Genomic DNA, 22104 nt, shown 5'->3' on the forward strand with positions numbered 1-22104 from the left:
TCTTATTTTATTCTAGTTAAAAACAGACTCAATGCTGTCTGATTATTTCGAACGAATAAACGAATGAGCCTGTCAAAGTCGTCCGGTTATCAGACGTATGGAAAATTCTTGAAAGCATTAGAGATAAGAGGTTATAACTTTAACCTATAAACTATTGTGGCTGTATAATTAACTGTAGTTTTTAGATGTACTATAACATTAAAATAAATTATATTTGGTAACATTTTTGTTCAACTATTTTATTTAGATTAGAATTTTGTTGTATGTCAAAGCCAAACTGAACTAAAACTCATAGTTGATGCGGTAACATTGCGACGTTCTGACGTCACAAATTTCGATAACGCATATACAAATAAATTTTGAATAGATTATAATCAATTTCGAATAAGACTTATTTTATCATCATATTTATTAAAAAACACCAACAATATTAAAGTAAAACTATAATTTATTAAGGAACTAGAATATTAACAATATTAAAATATAACATATTCCATGTTATGATGGGTAAACACTTTAGTGTTGTATCTTCTACATGATAAAATATACTAAGAAAGGAACATAGATTAACTAATAGAACTCAAGCTCGTTGTTTAAACTGAATCCATAGACCTCCAACTGGAGCTAAAATGATACCTTTGGTTTCCATCTTAAGGGGTAACTGTGTTCTCCCACTCAAACTAAAATCAAATTTGAGTAAGTAGAGGGCCAGCGCTGTTTTGGCTTGAATCATGGCAAAACGCATACCTACATAAAGAAAACGCAAATTTTTATTTTTTTGGCGGTAAAAAGATTGAGAGAGTTGGACAAAATCATTTCTGCAAAAAAAAATGAAGAAAATAAATTATATGAGATATGTTTTTACGCTTTGTAGTTTTTGATCAAACCAAATAGTTGTAGAGTAGAAATTAAGAGAGTGAACTTATATTACAAAAAAAATAAACATTTTGAAAAAGAATCATTTTATTAATTGAATGATGATATTAATGAAGTGCGATCAAGAAGAATCCAGACATACAAGGTACTTTTAGAAAATTAAATTTACCATATTTGACATAAATTTTGTCTTTCATTTTCACTAATATTTTCAATATCTCAGTTATTATATTAATTTAAGTTATTTAGCGAGAAAGAAAGGTATATTAGTATGTATAATTGGGTAACATAATAAGCACATATTGAGGCAAGAGTGATTTTATTTTTAGTTTTTCAACTTTCAATGTAATTGTAAATTGCCCTTGCAATTTTGCATCAACAAAATACGGGTAGATAAAAAGGGACCAATAAAAAAAGGGACCAATGATGTTTCCAGCATGAATACCACGCCATACAGTCGTTTTTAGAGCATGCAATGATGTTTCATGAATTAGTTGAGGATTCTGTATTCCCCAAAACCAAGTGTTTTGTTTATTGACGTGGCCACTGAGAAGAAAATGGGCTTCATCGCTCATTATCAATTTATCAATATATATATATATATATATATATATATATATATATATATATATATATATATATATATATATGTATATATATATATATATATATATATATATATATATGTATATATATATATATATATATATATATATATATATATATATATATATATATATATATGTATATATATATATATATATATATATATATATATATATATATATATATGTATATATATATTAACAAGTTATATATTAAGATGAATATGTTTGAATCGTTAATAGTATGCATAAAGGAGGAATGTTCAAATATCTTCCTAAGGTACGTTTTTTAAGGACAGAGAAAAGTTAAAAATCAGGAGAACTCAAATCTGGAAGATAGGATAGTTGTTATAAAAATTACACCAAACATTTTGCAACTAGGTATTTTCATAGGAATTACTTCTTCCAATTGGTCTATGTAGCTACTATAATATTCGAAACTAGTTACATTACCAACTGGAGGTAATGAAGTTCACCAAGTAACGCCTTGTTGGTCCTAATTTTTATAAAGATGAAGGGACAATAGAGATATCTGTTATTTTAGTGAACAAACACATCAAAATACGCACCAATACAATTTCGAGGCCCCGCTCCGAATGGGATATAAGTACCATCGACTATCCTCCCTTTGTTATCATCACTGAAACGTTCAGGATCAAATGTCTCCGGATCAGGAAAATATTCAGGATCTCTTTGCAGACCGAGGCAAGGAATGAGAACGGTCTGGCCTTTCTCGATGGTAGTTTTGGTACCCGGTACTGTATAACGCTCGGTACACACGCGTAAGAACACTGGGGCCGGTGGGTACTTCCGTAGAGTTTCTGCAACAAACCACAGCTACCTGCTATATAGTTTGCCGGTTAGTGGGGTCGATTGTTACCTCCAATCACCTGGTCCAAATATTTCAGCTCCATCAAACCGTCGTAAGTCAGTTTCCCGTCGTATTTCTTCAGGGTTGTTAATATTTCATCTCGGACTCTCTTTTGAATAGCCGAATTCTTAGCCATTTCGAATAAAGAGTAGCTGGTGGTGGTGGACGTTGTTTCGAAGCCAGCCAAGAAGAAGATAAAGGCTTGGGCGGCAGCTTCGTCCATTGTTAACGCTTTGCCTAGATCTGACTAAATACAAGCAACATTATATGGCAGTATCGGGGCGCTCGGCTCCCATCGGGATTACCCTTCGGGCATGATCGTGTACCCTCCGCCATATTGATTTTATTTTCAACATTGGGCAAGCAAGCATTGAGTTGAGTAGATCTCTGAGATTATGCTGCTTCATTTAATCATTGAATAATTTTGTTTAAGACACTTTACATTTCGTTTTAAAAATGCAAGTTCAAAAGTAAGTACCCTTTAATTAAATTATTTTTAAGCCAATGGTAAATGTTGACGAATAATTTCGATTGGAATGAGCGTACCGATCGTGCCATATAATTTTTACTCTAAATACAGTATGGCCTATAACAGGTCAATTGAAAAGTCCCCGACCTGACACATAGATGGCGCTACTAGAATAAAATCCACCCTTTTTTTAGTTAGCCCTAACCCTCAAAAGATGCGTGTATCAATTTGACATATTTATAGTCGAATCATTAGTTTGTGAATTATAGCATTTTGAGTGAAGCAACTTTTGTTATTGTGAAAAAAAAAGGATAAAAAGGAATTTCACGTGTGTGAAAAATATACAGTTGAAGCAAAAACTTGGCTTGATGCCGAGTTTCCGAACACTGCCTCAGGAAAATCAAAGATTGATATGCTAAGTTAAGAAGTGGTGAAGTGAGCCCCAAAGACGGTGAACGCAGTGGACGTTCCCAAGGAGGTTGTTATCGACGAAAACGAATGATTTTGAATGACCGTCAATTGAAATTGAATGAAATAACAGACACTCCAAAGATATCAACAATATTTGGGTATGAGAAAGCCCTGTGCAAAGTGGGTGCCGTGCGAGCAGTGTTTGAAGATGATCAAACGTAATAAACCCCATTTCTTGCGTCGATATGTGACAATGGATGAAACATGGCTCCATCATTTCACTCCGAAGTCCAATCGACAGTCATCCGAGTGGACTGCACACGATGAACCCGCTCCAAAGCGTAGGAAAACGCAATAGTCGGTTGGCAAGGTTATGGCGTCTGTATTTAGGGACACGCATGGAATCATTTTCATTGACTACCCTAAAAAAGGAAAATCCATCAACAACGGCTATTACATAACGTTATTGAACCGTTTGAAGGACGAAAAACGGCCGCATTTGAAGAAAAAGAAAGTGCTGCTTCACTAAGACCGTGTCACAAGTCAGTGAAAACGATGATAAAAATCCATGAATTGGGCTTCGAATTGTTTCCTCATCCACCGTATTCTCCAGATCTGGCCCCCAGTGACTATTTCCTGTTCTCAGATCTCAAAAGAATGCTCGCTGAGAAGAAATTTTCGTCGAATGAAGAGGTGTGGTCGCCGAAACTGTGGCCTATTTTGAAGCAAAGACAAATCGTACCAGAAAAATGGTATCGAAAAGTTGGAGGGTCGTTATATTCACTGTATCACCCTTGAAGGGAATTATGCTGGTTAAAAATTAATAAAAAAAAACAAATTTTGTCAAAAAAATTTGTTTTACTATGGTAGGCCGGGGACTTTTCAGTTGGCCTGTTATATGTGTTAAGTCACGTCCCTTTTTACTCTGCTACTTTTATATCATTATATTTTATTATATGTTATTTTTGTTTTATATTAATCTACAAAACACTGGCAATTGTTTTATGGGCTGTTTTATGTGGAAAATAGAATTTTGAACGTTCCATGAATTATATATTAGGTATTGGCTAATAAAAGGCCGGGGATTTTTCTATTGACCTGTTTAATTTATTCATTTTAATTTTACTAAATATTAAATCGAATCAACTTCATGTTGAAGGCTTCACTTTTTAGTATGCGTGATTTAATTGGGGTGTGAGTGAGAAAAGAATTCAGTGCCTCGAAATCGTGAATTTGTACTAATAGTAACTTGCATTTATAGGATGTATTACTTTTTTAATTCCATTTCATTAAAAAGGCGACCGAAGGTCATCTAATGTTGTTTGAAGCTTATGGTAACTATGTTCTATCACTTTCAACACGTAAAGAGCGTCCTGGATAGACAACAAATTTAAATTCTGACGAAGATTTGAAGGCCTTACTTGATGATGATCCATGTCAAACGCAAGAAGAATATGCAGAATTGTTAGGAGTAACACAAGGAACCAGTTCCCATTCGTTTGAAGAACATAGGAATGATTCAAAAATGTGTTGTGCCGTATGAATTGAAGCCAAGAGACATTAAAAGACGTTTGGTCATGTATGAAATGGTGCTTCAACGGCAAAATCAGAAAAGTTTTTTTTACATAGTATTGTTACTGGTGATGAAAAGTGGATTTACTACGACAGCCCCAAGCAGAAAAGTTATGGGATTACATGGCCATACACCAACATTAACCCCAAAGTCGAATATCTGTAACTCCAAACAAATGTTCTGTATTTGGTGGGATATGCTATGGGCTGTCAAAACCTAAAGATACCATCAACGGGAATGACAACGATATAGCTCGACCACATATTGCAAAACCGATGAAAACATACGTGTAAACATTAAAACAGAAGGTGTTACCCAAGCCATATTTTTATTAGCGTATTCTCCAAACATTACTCCTTCTAATTACTACCTGTTCCAACTTATGAGTGCTGACCTGTTTGAGCAGCGTTTCACTTCTTATGAAAATACCAAAAAATTAATAAGATTCGTGGATAACCTCAAAAGATACATCTTTCTCTCGAAATGAATTCCCTTACTCCCAAATCCCAAATTGCCTGAAAAACAGGAAAAAGTAGCGGCTATATTATATCACGAAGACTATGTATTCAAAAACAACGAGGTGATGTATTTACGTTAAGACTGAATAATGGGGATAAGTGAGACGCCTAGACATAACGGTTTGGTTTATATTAGGTTATATTTAAATCCCTAGTATCGTTTTGTGTTTGCATTTCAACAGTTGCCACTTCTTTCCATGAAATAAATTTGTTTAAGTAAAACAATGGGTTTTGTTAATTTAAAGCTTTCACATTTCATAACTGGTACAGTCAGCAGGATATAAGAGAGATGATAAGGCTGTTTTCCTTTGAAAACTTTCAATTAACTGGAGTGAAATTAATTATCAAGAAAAGAAGACACGTTTGTATTGGCTAGATATTAAAAATTACCTCATTTTCATTTAAATTAGATCCAGCTTCCAGAGATCCATTCCTTTTTAACGCCACTAACAGCTGCATGAAATCCTTCCTTTCAACGTTGTTCTTCTCTCGATACTCTATGGTCTCTTTAACCACCCCTCGAAAAAAACTCGTAACATTATCTGGAAAAACTCCAAAACCCAATAGTCGAGCCAAAGATGGAAAACTTCGAATTACTACCTAAAATTACTGTTTTAAATAGGCGAAAATTTTTATTAATATATCGTGTAGTTATAATTACACACCATCTTTAAAAGGTCTCCTACGGTTTGTGTGAAGGCTCGTTTACCCATAAGTCTAAACTCTGCCTGGGGATCTCTCATGGTATTACAGTCCAAGCCGAAGGCACAGCATCCGATGACGTCTGTGCTATATCTTGCCAAAATTTCCTGAAACCATATACATATCAGAAAATTCCATTACTTTATTCATTTTTGTGAAACTGCTGGCAGATTAGTAACAGGTCAATTGAAAAGTCATGACACATAGATGATGCTACTAGAACTAAATTCATATGTTTTTTAGTTAGCTCCAACCCTGAAAAGATTATATATCGGATCAATTATATCATTTTGAGTGAAGCAACTTTTGTTATTGTTAAAAAATGGATAAAAAAGAATTTCGCGTGTTGATAAAATATTGTTTTTTGAAGGGAAAAATACAGTTGAAGTAAAAACTTGGCTTGATGCCGAGTTTCCGGACACTGTCGCAGGAAAATCAACCATCAAGGATTGGTATGCTAAGTTTAGACGTGGTGATATGAACACCGAAGACGGTGAAAGCAGTGGACACCCAAAAGAGGTTGTTAGCGACAAAAACCTAAAAAAAAATCACAAAATGATTTTCTATGACCGCAAATTGAAACTGAACGAAATAGCAGAGACTCTAAAGATACCAACTGAACGTGTACATCATATCATTCACGAATATTTGTGTCTTAGAAAGCTCTGTGCAAAGTGAATGCTGCGCGAGCTCACTTTGGACCAAAAACAACGACGAGTTGATGATTCGGGACAGTGTTTGAATATGATCAAGCGTAGTTTTTGCTACCCGTTTTATAAACCCTTTTTATATACCTTGAAAAAGAAAGGACCATCAACAGCGACTATTGCATAGTATTATTGGTCCGTTTGAAGGACGAAATCGCCGGAAAACGACCGCATTTGAAGAAAAAGAAAGTGCTGCTTAATCAAGACAATGCACCGTGTCAGAAGTCAGTGGAAACGATGGCAAAAATCCATGAATTGAGCTTCGAATTGCTTCCTCATCCACTGTATTTTCCAGATCTGGCCTCCAGCGACTATTTCTTGTTCTCAGAGGTCAAAAGAATGCTCGCTGGGAAGAAATGTTCGTCGAATGAAGACGTGATCACCGAAACTGAGGCCTATTTTAAAGCAAAGGACAAATCGTACAACAAAAACGGTATCTAAAAGTTGGAGGGTGGCTATAATCAGTGTATCACCCTTGAAGGGAATTATGGTGAATACAAAAAAACTAATTTTGCCAAAAAAAATGTGTTTTACTATGGTAGACCGGGGACTTTTCAATTGACCTGTTATAATATTCTTATATTTAGAATAAATTGAAAATTATATATCATTATCAACATTAAAGTTTAGTAGTAAGGTAAGTTTTTTATTTGGAATAGGGATGTTGGAGAAATATCGATATATTGTTACCGATATATCGATATTTTTCTATATACATTTTTGAAAAAAGATCGATATTTTTAAATGGGAGTATCGAACTTTTAAATGCAAATAAAAATATCGATATTAAAACCTAGTTTTGCAATAAAATAGTATAACACATCATAAATATTTCCTTTTTTGCTTCATTTACATTAGATTTATTTGCCTGTATTATTTAGAAGCTCTCGCTCTTTCGTAATTACGTAAATATAGTCTTTGTATACCGAAACTATAAAGACGTCCTGTTATTTAATTTGTAATTGCCGAAAAATGACTCGTTCTATGGCTACGTGCCTCGAAAAGCCCAAATTGTTGATAAAACATTTGGTTAATGTTTATCCTCCGATAAATTACTAAAGACGCACTTTTTGTGGTTTCATATTAATTATTTAGATCACGAATCATCCCAAAAATTATCGCAAACATAATTAGAATGTCCAAAGAACAAGTCGGTCTCATTACTACGTTCAACACTACATTTTAAATCCAAGTATCAAGCTTCTTTTGCTGTCCAGTTATGTAAATACTTGAAATCCGCTTATGATTGTTACATAATTCACTAAATGATTAAATAATTTACAAAGAGTTTAGCAGTTGTTACATGTTATATGAAAGATGATGAGATAGGATGGAATCGGATATTTCCAAAATTGACACAAACTGCTATTTTGCATGGTTTCAACATCGCAGTTTCATTACTTGTCAAGCAAAAAAGGAAAGTTTTATGATCTATAAAAGATCAACCCATAAAAACAGACATATCCAGATATTTTGATAAAGGCATTTGGCATAAAGGCTTATAGGTCAATAATAATATTTTAAGAATAATTCAAGAAATATGCAGGATAAATACCAATGTCTTCATTTCAGACAACATAAAATCAAAAACCTTCAGAACCTAAACAGGGCTAAGATAAATTTATAATATTAGGTCTATAAATTAAATTTAAAAAATTTACAATAGATTCATCGGGTATATTTTTAACCAACTTCACGATGAAGCCTCCTAACAGTCTTCACTTTTCAGTATGTGTCATTTCGTCAAAGTGTGAATACAACATTTTATCAATACGTTAAAAATGTCTGAATTTGTACCGAGTAAACCGTATTTGGGTATTGCTTTTTCACTACAATTTGACAAGACAAAGAACCGAAGACAGACAAAAATAATTCAACAGCGCTAAACTGTTTATGAAGATACTAAAAAATAGGTCAATTCATGGATGGGAAATCCGTAAATTGCCTGAATAAATGACACACAATATGAAATGATAAGAAATAAAAGCAAAACGAAAGCCATGGTGGTGGAGAGTCAGAAATAATGAATGAAAATGAAGTCAGGAAATGGAAATGAATACAAGAATTGTAAAACTGGTGAATTTTTACTTCACTATAAACAGAAAATTAATAAATAGGATACATCAAGCAAAACTAAAATGGTATGGTCTACAGTGAGACTATGAGACGTGGATATTGCCAGAGATACCAGAAGAAGAGTCAGCGTTAATAGAATCTAGTTCTCTCGTCGTCGTTGGAGAATTTCTTCGATAGCTCTTATAGCAAACCGTCTTTGGTGCCCTTTGATTTGTTTTTTTTTTGTTCTGGGCTAAAAACCAGGCGGTGGAATGCATGACGCATACCTGGTCGCGGAGACTTGCCCTGGAGTGACAAGTTGGACCGGGTTATGTGGGACTGCCTCTGGGCTTACCAATACACTAAACCGAAACCGCCTCACAGTTGACCCCTGTGGATCACTACTGCTACTGCATTAAATTTGGGGATATGGCACCCGCTGATCGGGCAGCCGTTATTGGGCACGAGGGCCCCAGCGATTCTATTGATTCGCGAACCTGAGTTAACACACAACTGGGTACTGTTGTATGGGGGCAAAAGTTATGACTGTAGCGACGGATGAGGTCGTTTCAGCCTGGAAAAGGGGGGGAGCTTGGCGGTGACGCGGTGCTAAGCTCCCAGCATGTCGACCAGCTCGCGAACAAGCGCGTTTTCAGAAGAACTTGAGCTGAGTTGTTGTTTGTGGAATGATTGAGATATGAAGTGCTTGATTTCTGGAGTGTCAGTTTCCCTATGAATTTGATTATTTCTGACAAACCGTGGAGCGTTTAATATTCTCCTGAGGAGCTTATTTTGGAAAACTTGAAGCCGTTTGACCTGGTTGGGTGTAACAAACTTGAAGTAGACATTAGATCCGTAGAGGAGTACGGACCGAATTAACATCTTGTAAAATAAGCATTTGATGGAGATGGGAAATTGATTTGTTTATTGTTGTTGATTCACTTTATGCACTAGTTGTTCACAGCTGACAATTTCAGCTAGACTTTCTTCCGTACTAATGAAACATATTACTTTAAATTACTTACTTTATTTGCACTAATTACAATTAACGGAACCAAGGCGATCTTTAATATGCGTCTTTCTATCTAGACTTCTCGACCTAGAACTATGAATTATCGCAAACCTCATGAATGTTGTGAATTAATTAAAACCCCTAGGTTCGTCCTACTTAAGTTGACATATATGTCACGCCTACTCGATCCGTACTCCTCTACGGATTTAATATTTCAAGTTTGTTACACCCAACCAGAGAAGACAGCCTCACGTTCTCCAAAATAAACTCCGCAGTGGAATCTTAAATGCTCCATAGTTTGTCAAAAATAATCAAATTCACAGGGAAACTGACACTCCAGAAATCAACCACTTCATATCTCAATCCTTCCACTACGACAACTCGCTCCAGATATGCGTCATACATTCCACCGCCTGGTTTAGGCCAGAATAAAAAAATGTTTCGCCTACTGAAAGCATAATGTACTACCTAATCGCCTTCTCCTCTAACCACTCGATAATTATAAAGGTTATTTCATGCTTCAGATAAGCCAGAGGTCCAGGAAGCGCCAAAAAATGTGATCAAACACTGATGAACAATCGGCCAAAAATACAGATTTTATAAAAACGGTGTTTTGGGAAATAACTATTAAAATTCTATAAACACAATTAACAACTTTAAGCATTTATTTCTGGGACATCCTAAGCAATCAGGGATGGAAAAGGAAACGAAGATGGACAGGATTATAAGTAAATAAATAAGGAAAGACCTCAATATTCAATCAGTGAGAATGTATATAGGAGAGTGTATATAGCAAGTACATAGAGAGGTAAAGAGAATATAAGAAGCAACTACGGATAGGAGAAAACAAAGAGGGCCTACGTGGGATGAATATTTCAGAAAAATACTTTTGAGAGGAAATACAACCCCGGCCGAAGCAAGAAGACTGAGAAGAGACAGAACAAATGCGAATGTATACATGGAGGAAGAGAAAATAGACAATAAACATAATACACCTACACTACTATGTGGTAAATAGGGTGTATTGTATTTATATTCCCAATAAACAAGTCAGTTTTATACATTACTTACCTTAATCTCTATATCAGCTTTCTTTTCAGATTCCTCACTAACCAACTGAACCATCTCTTCAGCGCAACATCGTACTATATTAAACATACCGTTCAGTTTTACTGGTGAATAGGCGGGCGTCAATTTTGCCCTAAGATTCTTCCACTTGGTGCCGGCAATCGAGAAGAGGTGAGCACTCAAGGGATCGTTCACTTCGTCGTAATGAATACCTTAGAATAAGTTCAATTTATTCGCCGACTTGGTACGTCAACTCATGAGCAACACACCTCTATCAGAGAAATGATGAAAATCTTTCACTAAAATATTCTTGATCAGTTCAGGATTGACCGGTAGAAACGCCTTCCTGCTGAAGAAATACAATCCGATATAGTCGTAGTTCTTTGACCGGGCGTGATCATATACTTCCTTTATTTTATCTCCCATGTTTTGTTTCCTGGAATCATATGAAACAAATTAGATTTATCTATTTACCGATGGAGTGTATTCTAAAGTCCAAAACATTAATTGTTAATCCTAATCTCTCTAATGTATCTCGCTTAATAAGAGAATATACTAAAAGCTCAAACCGAATAAAAATATCACGGGAGAACTTTATTATGAATGAAGCCATCACTAAGATAAAAAAGGTCGTTATATAAACAAAATATGCAACCGAAAAAGTTATTTTGTAACTTTACAACACAAGGCAATAACTTATTACAAAATCTCTGAAAATCTACGCAAGTACCGCGCCAGGTGTTTTAACCGGATACTGCCGCATTCTATTTTCACTTTTTCCGATGGTTGTCACGTGCCATAACAAAACAGCCTTCCATATTCTTTATAATGTATGCAAAAGTTGAAATTTTCATTTTATATGTAGGTTAAGTATAATATAAACTCATAAATATGTGACCTGATCGACGAAAAGCCATAATTTCGTCCTTATTAGATTTCTAAGACTGAACCAACTGATCAAACACCTCTTTTGAAACCGTGTTTCGTTCTTCGTTCTCTTTTATTCGGCCGTAACCACTCATTTCAAGAACGGCTTAGTTTTCTTTCCAGTAGTGATTCACAAGTGAAAATTCGATCCATTAAATTTTTCACTCGTCCTGAGTCTTATGCAATTGTTACGAGATTAAATATGTCCGTCTACTCTGATAGTTCCAAGAATTTCGTTGACTTTTTCAACAATTAGTAATTAGTCCGCCAGGGCGAAGTTCATCTTTAAAATCGAAATGTCCGGAACAAAAACGAACAATTCTACTCTGATACCGGTTTTCACTTGATTATTAATATTAGTAAAATTAATATTAAACGAGTTTGCGCTATATTTTCCCTTTTTGGTAGCAAAAAAACCAAATATGATGAAAATTATCTATTAAAAAGAAAAGAAACACAAGAAACGTAAAGCCAATATATCTAATCTATTAAAAATAACTGTCATTGTAAACACTTTGGTATAAATTGAGGGATGTCATGTCATCAAATTCGAACAAAACGAAGAAAACCCCACTAGATATAAACAGTACTTCGAAACATATTAACTCAGACTAAAATTATCAAGCCCTCAAAATTAACCCCTAAATGACAAAATAAAATAACCATGAATATCCTACCTCAAAATCGGATTTTTCATGTCACCAAATGGAAACGAAGGCTGGAGTTGCGGTACTCCAAGTCTCTTCCAGTATCCATGAGCGTGTTTAAAATATAAAAACACCGCTATAACAAGCAACAGTAAAATGAACACGACCATCGTTAAAACAATTCCATTCGGCTAGAATAGTACTACAATAAAATTGTTTAATTCCACCAGAAGACAAGATTTTAGTGACCTACTTAAGTTTAGGAGTAGCGCCGATATATCGGGAGAAAGCGAATTATTATTATCTTCTGGTCTGCTTAATCTCATGACAAGAAAATTTCCCATGTTGCTTATTCTAAAGAAGTTATGCAATACTGTTAGATAGCCTGAGACCAACTGTTTTAGAATTTATAGCTGTCATATTCTCATTTAATAATTAAATAAATAATGTTATTCAACCAACATTTTTTTCCTAGCTAACAATTTAATTAACACTAAGAAGCGAAAACGATGTAGTCAAATGAAAACCGGCTGCCTTTGTTAATATGTGCATAACAAAAAGAAAAAAGACGATTTGCTTTCACGCTACATAGTTTTCTATTTTTTGATAATTGTATAACGACTGAATTAGAATGTTTATTTTAACTGATCAAATAGTAATATTACTCTAATTAGAACATCTGATAGATCTGTCTTTAATAATAACTAATTTCTGTAAATGACGTTTCTAATAATACTACCATTAGATATTTGCAGTGATTGTTTAGTCATTTTAAATAGAAACTATAACAAATATTTTTAGTTACGCCAAAAATGTTCTAAGAAAAGATACGGGAGACGAAAACCATATTAACCACCACACCTTACATTGACAATGTCAAAAAATAGCAAATAAAATCAAAGGTGATGTTGACTTAAAGTTCAATCGTCAGTTTTCTATTAAATAATTATTTTATGTTCTATCAATATAATTAAATAATAACATTTATAGATATAATTTTTAACATGGCTACTATCCAGTCGCCAGAGTATAATATTGAAACATTTGTTAATTGCCCGTTAACATTTCTGATATTCACTGTTTATTTATTTATTCTTGTTTCCCGTTTAAGATGACGAAGTTACCCTGGTGTGTGCTTTAAATAATTGCAATTTTTTTAAGGTAACAATTTAAGTTATGGTGAAATTCATCAATAATCACATACTAAAAGAACTTTAGGGTGCATTAGCAAGATTAGTCATTTGTTTTCAATTCCAAACACTTTTGAATTGTACCCAGGAACATGTAAACTTGATTAGTAACTAGGATAATATTTTTCAAGGTATGTGTTACACAATCCATATAAACTAAAATAAAGCATAAACATACTACATAAGGTATACAAAAAATATATGAAAACAAAAGCACAGATAAATATATGTATTATTATATGAAATAATATTCGATTATTAAGAATCAACATAAATTATATTTAAAAAATTTGAAAAATAAATTCAAGTGAATAAATTATAAATGTTCTGTAATAACTACTAATTGTTTATTAGTTTATAGATGGGTTCTATAATGTTTGTCATCAAATAATAAAACAACTTTAAAATGTACACAATTTATGTACATATTAAAAGCTATAAAGAGTATAATATAAATAATCGATTTTAAATATCCACTCCTGTTCTATTTATCCAACCGACAAATCGGACTTCTCTGGACCATTTCCAAATCCACCTTAGGCCCAGTCAAATCTCTAATATTATTAAAACCATATTTGATCATAGTTGGTCTCTCTAACGATAGACCCCAGGCAATTGCCCTTACATTTTCTGGCAACCGCATGGGTAAGAGCATTTCGGGCCTGAACATGCCCGAGTTTCCGATTTCTATCCATTTTCCAAGTCCCGGATGGAAACAGAAAATTTCCATGCTGGGTTCAGTATAAGGATTATAAGCTGGCTTGAATTCCAATTCTGTAATGCCTATAATAATGTTTACTGATAATAATGTCTGTAATAGTATACATAATCACAATTATATACCTAATTTTTTGAAGAATTCTGTAAATACTCCAATAAGATCTCCTAGAGTTAAGTTGTAATCAGCTATGACACCTTCAACTTGATGAAATTCTGCTAAATGAGTCGCATCTAGGGTCTCATTGCGGAAAACCTTATCAATACTGAACCACTTAACCGGTCTGAACTCTTTTTGCTGGGCCAACTTATAAAGCATTCGTGCACTAACAGCTGTTGTGTGTGTTCTTAATAAATTCTTTTGAGCCTCCTTCAAATCCCAATCGTAACGATATCTATAACAGTTACATTAATTGTTGTAAAACAGTAATCACTTCAAAAGGGTATATACCCTTGTGATCCATATCCTCCTTTGCTGTGTACTGACTGAACTCTAGATAGATAATCCTCTGGAAATGTATAACTGAACTGAGGGTCAGAGATGAAAAATGTGTCATGAGCATCTCTAGCAGGGTGTTGCTGGGGCTGGAAAAGTGCATCAAAGTTCCAGAAAGAGTTTTCAACATAGTTGTTTGTTGGCATTTCAGAGAAACCCATTTCAAGAAAGATTTGTCTGAATTCAGTACGGACTTTCAATAGAGGATGCAAGCATCCGGTAACTGGAGGTACACCTAATTAGGAAATATGTTTTTAGAAAAACAATATGTGCTGTTATCAATTGTTGAAAATAAAAAATAACTTAATGTAAATTACTTTATCCACTATAGAAATTAAAGTAATTTAGAAATCTTTTAATAAACTTTTCATTTCCGTTATTATTTATACTTAACAATAAGCAGTTAACACATATAATTTTAATATTACTATGTAATTTGCATGTTTTACCTAAAGCATCAAAATTATATTCTTTAAATTTTAAATCTTTCCAATTGCCACTGAGAAGCATATCTGATGTTAAATCTGTCTCCAGTTTAGTTAAAGTTGTGGAGAATTCAGGGCCTTTTTTTAAAAGAAAACTTTTAATTACAATTTCTTGGATTAATTTTCTCTTCTTGTATTCTGCTTTTTCCTTATCTGTAATACTTGAGTGATTTCCTGCCTCTATTTGCTGTAAGTGTTCTTGAGCCTGAAACATAATGAATGATAAATACATTTCCTTACAATTTATAACTGAGTGACTTACGATATCTTTAATGTCAGGAACTTTTTTCTTGATTACTGGTGGGTTAACAGATTTATCCACGAATATCCAACCATTTGACATAGCTTTGCTAAAACCTACTTTGCCATTTGATAATTTCATAAGCTCTGATTGAGCGATACCAGCTTCTGGTACAGCCTTATATATATTGGCTTCATGGCTGCCTAAAATTATAAATAATTCATATACATATTATGCTATATACAAGCTGAAGGAAGTTATCTCTTACCTTGCCTAGCAACTAATTTTCCTTCCTCTGTTAATTCTATATTCTTTTCATTTATAGGTTCCGCAACAACTAAATCTCCATGAGCTTGTATACTTTTCAAAGTTCCAATAATTTTTTGATGATCCTCATTAAGAATGCTAGCAAGCTTCAATGTGTTAACTTCATTATTTTCGTCTAGATATTTTAATATTTTTTCAGCCATTCCTATTAAAGAAAATCAGAACTTTTAAAAATATGTTAATATATAAAGATCATACACTAAAAGTAGGGTTAGGACCAATTAATATACCAACATTTCATTTCTTCTCTGTATATATTAGGTTTTTAGTAGATATAAAAATAGGGTGCTTATATTTGTCTTGTTATTTGAAAACTTGTCACCATTATGTCAACAATATTTATTTAAGTATACTGAAACATTATTCTTAGAAATTTTAGACGCCAGAAGAATTACTATACAGAAAAATGAATAAAAGAATTAGTAAAATACATTTTCATTTATAAAATGAATAGGAAATAGATAATTTCGTACTTGTACTACATATATATTATTTATTTTTGTATGATCACCACCTTAATATAACATACAAAATACTATATATAAACTGTTTACTATATGACATAAAGTGTTTAATACTTATTTATATTTAATAATAATAAATAAATAATGAATATTTAGTTGAATGGAATTTTAGATAATTTACATTTAAAAGTTAAAATCTATCCTTTTAATGCCTTGGTGCGATAGCTCTCTATGAGGATATTATCAATGTGGCGCAGGCGTCAAATCAGCCGGTCCGCACCTCTGTTATCTGTCAATTGTCAATCCGTGTCCAGTGTTTTGAGGGCGTTTTCGGTGCCCTTATAACAGAATATGATTAATTTTGTTTGAATTCACATTTAGATTAAATTTGGCAGATTTTTGTTAACGTTTCAAGTAGTGTTGTCGTTTCTTTTTTTTAATTTGTGTGTTAAACAGACATTAAAACAAATATTTACCGCTGTTCATATGAACGACGCCTATTTTTATGCAACTAGATTTACGGGCGCGAAATGTTCCAATTCAAAAAGTAACTTTGTACCAAGCTGCTGTCTGAAACTGGTGGCGGTCGACGATATTTTAAGCAGATAGACTGCTGGAAAATGTTAATTTTCTTCAAGTCGCTGTTCGGGTTACGTTTATATCGTTTGTTTACAGTCGTCGGGATTTGCGCAAAACTAGCCGTGTTTTGTTGACAGTTTATACTTAAAAAACTGAATCTGTTTTCAATTTAAGACCATGGCTGAAGAGGAGGTGTTATTCGATGATGTTTACGATCTGTGCGAAGAAATCGGAAGGTAAATAGTAGTAGTTAATCCTAAATTTAACTGATTTTTTATGAAGTTTCGCCCCTTATTGATGCGCATTCGCCATCTGTGATTTGTCAATTTTTGCACGAATTTTAAATTGAGCCGTGTTATTTAGCCACTAGTTATTTTTAGTAAACGTATAATTTTATTTTTAAAAGTAACATTTATAAAAAATTTATAAAAAAATAATCATTAATATTTTTTCCTAGGGGGCCATTTAGTATAGTTCGAAGGTGTATACACCGACAAACTGGCCAGCAATTTGCTGCTAAAATAGTTGATGTAGCTAAATTTACCTCTAGCCCTGGATTAAGCACAAATGGTAATATTGCAGTTTTTGTATGGGTGTTTTCCTAAAATGTTTATTCATGTTTAAGATCTGAAACGAGAAGCAACAATATGTCACATGTTGAAACATCCTCACATTGTAGAATTACTAGAAACATATTCATCAGAAGGAATGCTCTACATGGTGTTTGAATAGTGAGTTCTTAAATGTATTACGGATATATAAATTAAAACTATTTTCATATATTTAAACAGTACTTTTTTTGTTAATTTAATGACCTAGCTGTATTAGTAACTTTTATATTTGTAGTATGGATGGTTCTGATTTATGTTTTGAAGTGGTCAAACGAGCTGGCCAGGGTTTTGCATACAGTGAAGCAGTTGCAAGGTAGTTATCATTAATTAAAGTTTGTGAGTATTAACATAACATAACAATTTACACTGTTGTAGTCATTATATGCGACAAATTCTGGAGGCTTTAAGATATTGTCATGAAAACGACATAATACACCGTGATATTAAACCAGAAAGTATACTACTGGCTACTAGGGAAAATTCAGCTCCAGTAAAACTTGGAAGCTTTGGAATTGCTGTTCAATTGCCAGAAAAAACTCCAAACAATATTCCTGGTGAGTAGCAAACATCATTCTGCTAATTGGTTGATTAATATTCATTGTCTGATTAATATATAGCCTGATTATAGTGGCTTGTTTAATAGCTTATAGTTACTGGGACATAATTGGGATTACTTCATTCCATTTATTATTAAATGTGATAATTTATCAGTTAGATCTGTTAGGTATTTTGTCAGATTCACTGTTGACAGTAGGGTATATATTTATATTAGTATACAGTAAATTTACTTTATGGCTTTAAATTCTTAACATTTTTAACAGATTGCAAAATCTCATAAAAAAACAAAACATGAGTTTGTATTCTGCTATATTTTTTAATGTGCCTGGGATACCAATAAAGTATATCCATAAAGAATGTATGTCAATTAACTGTTTTATTGTTTGTCCTTGTTAACTCGGAGCGTGTTCATGAATGGAGTCGGTTAAGAACAGATGGAATGACGACTCCCTGACTAATTTGCCTTTTAATACGAGATCGATATTTTTGGGTTGTTAGTTGCGTTCGAAGAAAATTAAATCGCCCCTGTCAAATGGAATTTTTATTCTTTAAGGGGGATCTTCGTTCGGCGTAATGCCTAGGAATTTGATGGCTGTCATTTTATCGTTTAATAGAGTAAGAAATTGCACGAGAGGGTGTGATATTTTTGCCATTTAAAAGGTGACAATTCTCTTTGAAATACGTAACATTTTTGCTCTTGTTTGGCAGTGATTTAGAAGGTAACTCAAGTCGAATATGGTGGGGTGACGAAAAAGTAATTTCGTTTTTTGTATTTTTCAATGATGTCTATCACTTATGTCCTCTCCAATTTTCTGTTAAAACCATAATTCTGTCACTGTTAGAGGCTTCTTTTGAACTCAGTATCTCTAGACTTGTGTCACATATCAGAAATAACCGAAATTACTTTTTCTCAATCTCATATATTCAGCATTATATTTTGTTTACACCGTTTTTATTTTAACCTTGAGTTTAATATAATAGCAGTCCATTACATTCCTGGTGCATATTTTGGCATGAAGACGATAGTGGAGTTGTTTGAAAAGTATTCAGTCCGATGTATAATATTATTTTAATTTTCAATTATATAAATTTATAAACAAAATTATGGGGTTTGAAAAGTAGTAAGAGGTACAAAAACATGCTTTTGGTTATAGTTAATTGTTCAAATTCAAAGAAACAATTTGATCGTTATTGATTTAACTTAACTATATATAGTTAAAAGCATAACAATGATGGAGTAATTAAGAACTTTTGGGGTAAAGGATTTAAAAATGTACTTTTTATTGCAGTTTATTTTCGCATTAAAAATATTATTTAAGGGGGTTTCAAAGGAAATAAATGGGTATGTCGCCGATTGCTTATAAGGAAATAATTGGGATCGTAAAAGAACGAACGGAAATTAATGGCTTCTCGATTCTTGACTGGATACTTTACGACACATCCACATATCGGCGATGTTCTATTTAGTTGTAACGATACTGCGAGGTGTGCCATGATGTGCTGCAATAAAAACCAAAGTTATATCCTGTAGAAAATGGAGTGTGCGAATACAGGAGCAACCTTAGTCCCATGGGCCGGATGTATATGAAGTCTGACAAGGCCGGTAAGGCGCTCTCTCTCTCTCCGATCACCGCTGTGTGCCGAATTCTTTTTACCATCACTCGTCAGTGTCTCGGTACGGCGTTGTGGGATTTTCCGGTTGCAATCGCGATCGGCAGGTCCTCACAGCCTCACCGTTTTTCAGTTTGCCATTGGTTGCATTACAGCAGTTCTATCAGATAACAAATAGCTGAACACCTTTAAATTTTCTTTGATATTCACTAAGTGACATCGAAAATTGAGTAATACGATGATGTAATTCAGTGCAATGCTATCTTAGTTTTCATTTTACGATAATTTGAATTCAGTTTGGGATGCTATTCGGTTATATTAGTTTAGAATATAAAGTTCTGTATTTCAATATACAAACAAAAGTCTATTTTTAATACTTTTTTATAAATACTTTTTATATTTATCGTGCTGTAAAAATGATGATAATCAAAAGAGTGTGATGAAAGTTTGTTTTGAAAATGATGTTCGCTATAACTCATTCTTTTGAGCCGAAATAAATTTCTCTGCTTTTTGATGCCTATGAAGTAATAATCACTGGGTATAAGATTTGGCGGTTACTGTAAAGTTGTTCAACGAAACCGAGGAGTTCCTACTTACTCTAGGAGCATTTAGTCGATGATTTTGTTTGGTTACTGAATTTTGGTGGGTTTTTTTGTAGGTTTCACTGTTTTCAGTTTTCCACTTGGTTGATTCTCAAATTCAGCTGTGTAGTGGCGATTCCATAATATTAAAATTTTTTCTCGTATGATGAAATTTTTGTTGTTAGTTAATTTTCTTTATTAAACATAAATATTTTCTGAATAATCTAAAGAAAGTTCCAAAGAATGATGGGTCGAGGTTGTTTTCGCATATGGCAAGTGACTGCATATGCGTTATATCATTGCTGTTTGGGAATTAAAAATAGTTTACATTTTAAGAGGTTATACTATCCTGGCATGAAAAGAATAACGTTTTTTTGCTGTTTTTTTTGTTTGAGAAAATTGATACATGTTTTCAGGCATAAAAATATATCTATATAAATTTTAAATCTGATCCATTAAACAATATTTAAGATTTAATAGTAACTTTTGCTGCTCGCTGTTTCGGTGCTATATTGATCTAAACCTAAAAAAAACTAAAACTTCTGTTCGTATTCTGATTACAAATATATATTAGACAAAACAGAATAGAAAGTAACCCGGAGTAGCTTTTGGGACTGCTGGATTCGGGTTTATCGTTAATCTATTGTTTATTATGATGTCCTATAGCTTCTCCAAGCCATTACTTATCTATATCTTGAAAAAGTATAACGAATTAATGTTAAAAAAACAACTACCAACAAAGCTGTAGTTTTCAATGATCCTTTTGTTTACGCAACATTTAAGCCAATAATATATTTTTTAAAAGGCCAAAGTAGTATAACCCCTTAATATAAAATATTGTCAGTACAAGACGACCAACGATTTTGGTATTTGTATATATGGACAGCTCATGCATATACTTAAATATACTGCAATCCCATTCGAACTGAATATTCATTAACTTTTCCCACTACGTTTAACTTCTTAATTACCATATATCTCGACTAAATGTCTGTTTTTCAGTTTAACGAGTTTTTGTTTAAGTTAATGCCTAAGTTGTTTTTCCAGTAGACCGATAGTTCTTAATTATAGCTTTTTATCGAGGCTCTATCATTATTATATTATTATAAAACAAATTTATGAAACATATTTACATATTACAAACTTTTCTACGTTAGTTTTTTTCTATATTTAGTTGGGAAATGATGGTGAATGGATCGGGTTATAAGGTTTTATCATGATGTCATCGGAGGCATTGCGTGTTTTTATTAATTTCACTTTAACAAGTCCGTTTTCTATGTCGCTTAGTGGATGCTGTAATATTTTAGAGATATCGCGTTATTTAGCTCTTCCATTTATAGTATTATTGTTATCATATCCGTACATTATTACTTTAATTACGGTTTTTTTTGAATTTTGAATGATTTGGCAATGCGGGCGATGTCGTCGCGCTATAATAGCATTGATAACAGGTATAAATGAGTTTTCCTGGATTCCTACGCTGTTAGTTGAATTTAATTAAAGGGGAAGCTTAGTTTTGAAGGATTTTTTTGTTTATATGGTTGCATAAGAAAGATAATAAGTCGGCATAGTCTAAGACGAGTCTAATCGGGAGTAGTGAGTACACACACTTGTTTAGGATGCAAAAATAAATTATGAATTTTTTATTCGTAGAGATAAACATTGATATAATAATATTATTATTCAAAATATTATTCATCACTAAAAATAACGTTTCGCTATTTTTGGGAAATACAGATTCAGGCAATATACAGATTCCGCGTTCAAATCCTTTTCTTTTGAGGCAGTTCAAGGATCGACCAA

General features: G+C 33.1%; 3 protein-coding genes across 10 annotated transcripts in view; 1 reads left to right on the forward strand and 2 right to left on the reverse strand.

Moving 5' to 3' along the window:
* Positions 1–434: 434 nt before the first annotated feature.
* On the reverse strand, positions 435–12827 carry LOC143196622 (cytochrome P450 6a2-like). 3 transcript variants are annotated; one of them, XM_076404470.1, is made up of 9 exons: positions 12695–12827; positions 12472–12643; positions 11137–11303; positions 10871–11079; positions 5989–6132; positions 5714–5923; positions 2362–2599; positions 2051–2302; positions 435–747 (listed from the first exon to the last, which is right to left on the reverse strand). In XM_076404470.1, exons 2-9 carry the CDS (start codon positions 12609–12611, stop codon positions 581–583), a joined length of 1527 nt encoding a protein of 508 aa, XP_076260585.1. In that variant the 5' UTR covers positions 12612–12643; positions 12695–12827; the 3' UTR covers positions 435–580. The 3 variants fall into 3 exon arrangements, 2 of the variants coding, with proteins under 2 accessions (XP_076260585.1, XP_076260586.1); XR_013005777.1 differs by having other exon boundaries at positions 611–747; positions 2051–2318; XM_076404471.1 differs by having other exon boundaries at positions 12472–12731.
* Positions 12828–14031: 1204 nt separating this feature from the next.
* alpha-PheRS (phenylalanine--tRNA ligase alpha subunit) lies at positions 14032–16117 on the reverse strand. The gene is made up of 6 exons (XM_076404472.1): positions 15839–16117; positions 15592–15773; positions 15294–15534; positions 14800–15079; positions 14475–14743; positions 14032–14414 (listed from the first exon to the last, which is right to left on the reverse strand). The coding sequence occupies exons 1-6, from the start codon at positions 16038–16040 to the stop codon at positions 14116–14118; spliced, it is 1473 nt and encodes a 490-aa protein (XP_076260587.1). The 5' UTR covers positions 16041–16117; the 3' UTR covers positions 14032–14115.
* Positions 16118–16644: 527 nt separating this feature from the next.
* CASK (peripheral plasma membrane protein CASK) overlaps positions 16645–22104 on the forward strand; it is a 244720-nt gene continuing 239260 nt past the window's right edge. For 4 of the 6 annotated variants that reach the window (XM_076404464.1, XM_076404466.1, XM_076404465.1 and 1 more), the window contains exons 1-6: positions 16645–17176; positions 17398–17510; positions 17566–17671; positions 17787–17864; positions 17927–18105; positions 19641–19712. In XM_076404464.1, the coding sequence (XP_076260579.1) occupies positions 17118–17176; positions 17398–17510; positions 17566–17671; positions 17787–17864; positions 17927–18105; positions 19641–19712 (607 nt within the window). In that variant the 5' untranslated portion in view covers positions 16645–17117. The remainder of the gene's footprint in view (positions 17177–17397; positions 17511–17565; positions 17672–17786; positions 17865–17926; positions 18106–19640; positions 19713–22104) is intronic. The other 2 variants (XM_076404467.1, XM_076404469.1) reach the window with 1 other exon arrangement.

This window comes from Rhynchophorus ferrugineus, unplaced genomic scaffold (assembly GCF_030347505.1).
Source record: "Rhynchophorus ferrugineus isolate W39M unplaced genomic scaffold, kcgeb_rfMv2 rfM4, whole genome shotgun sequence".
NCBI lineage: Eukaryota > Metazoa > Arthropoda > Insecta > Coleoptera > Curculionidae > Rhynchophorus > Rhynchophorus ferrugineus.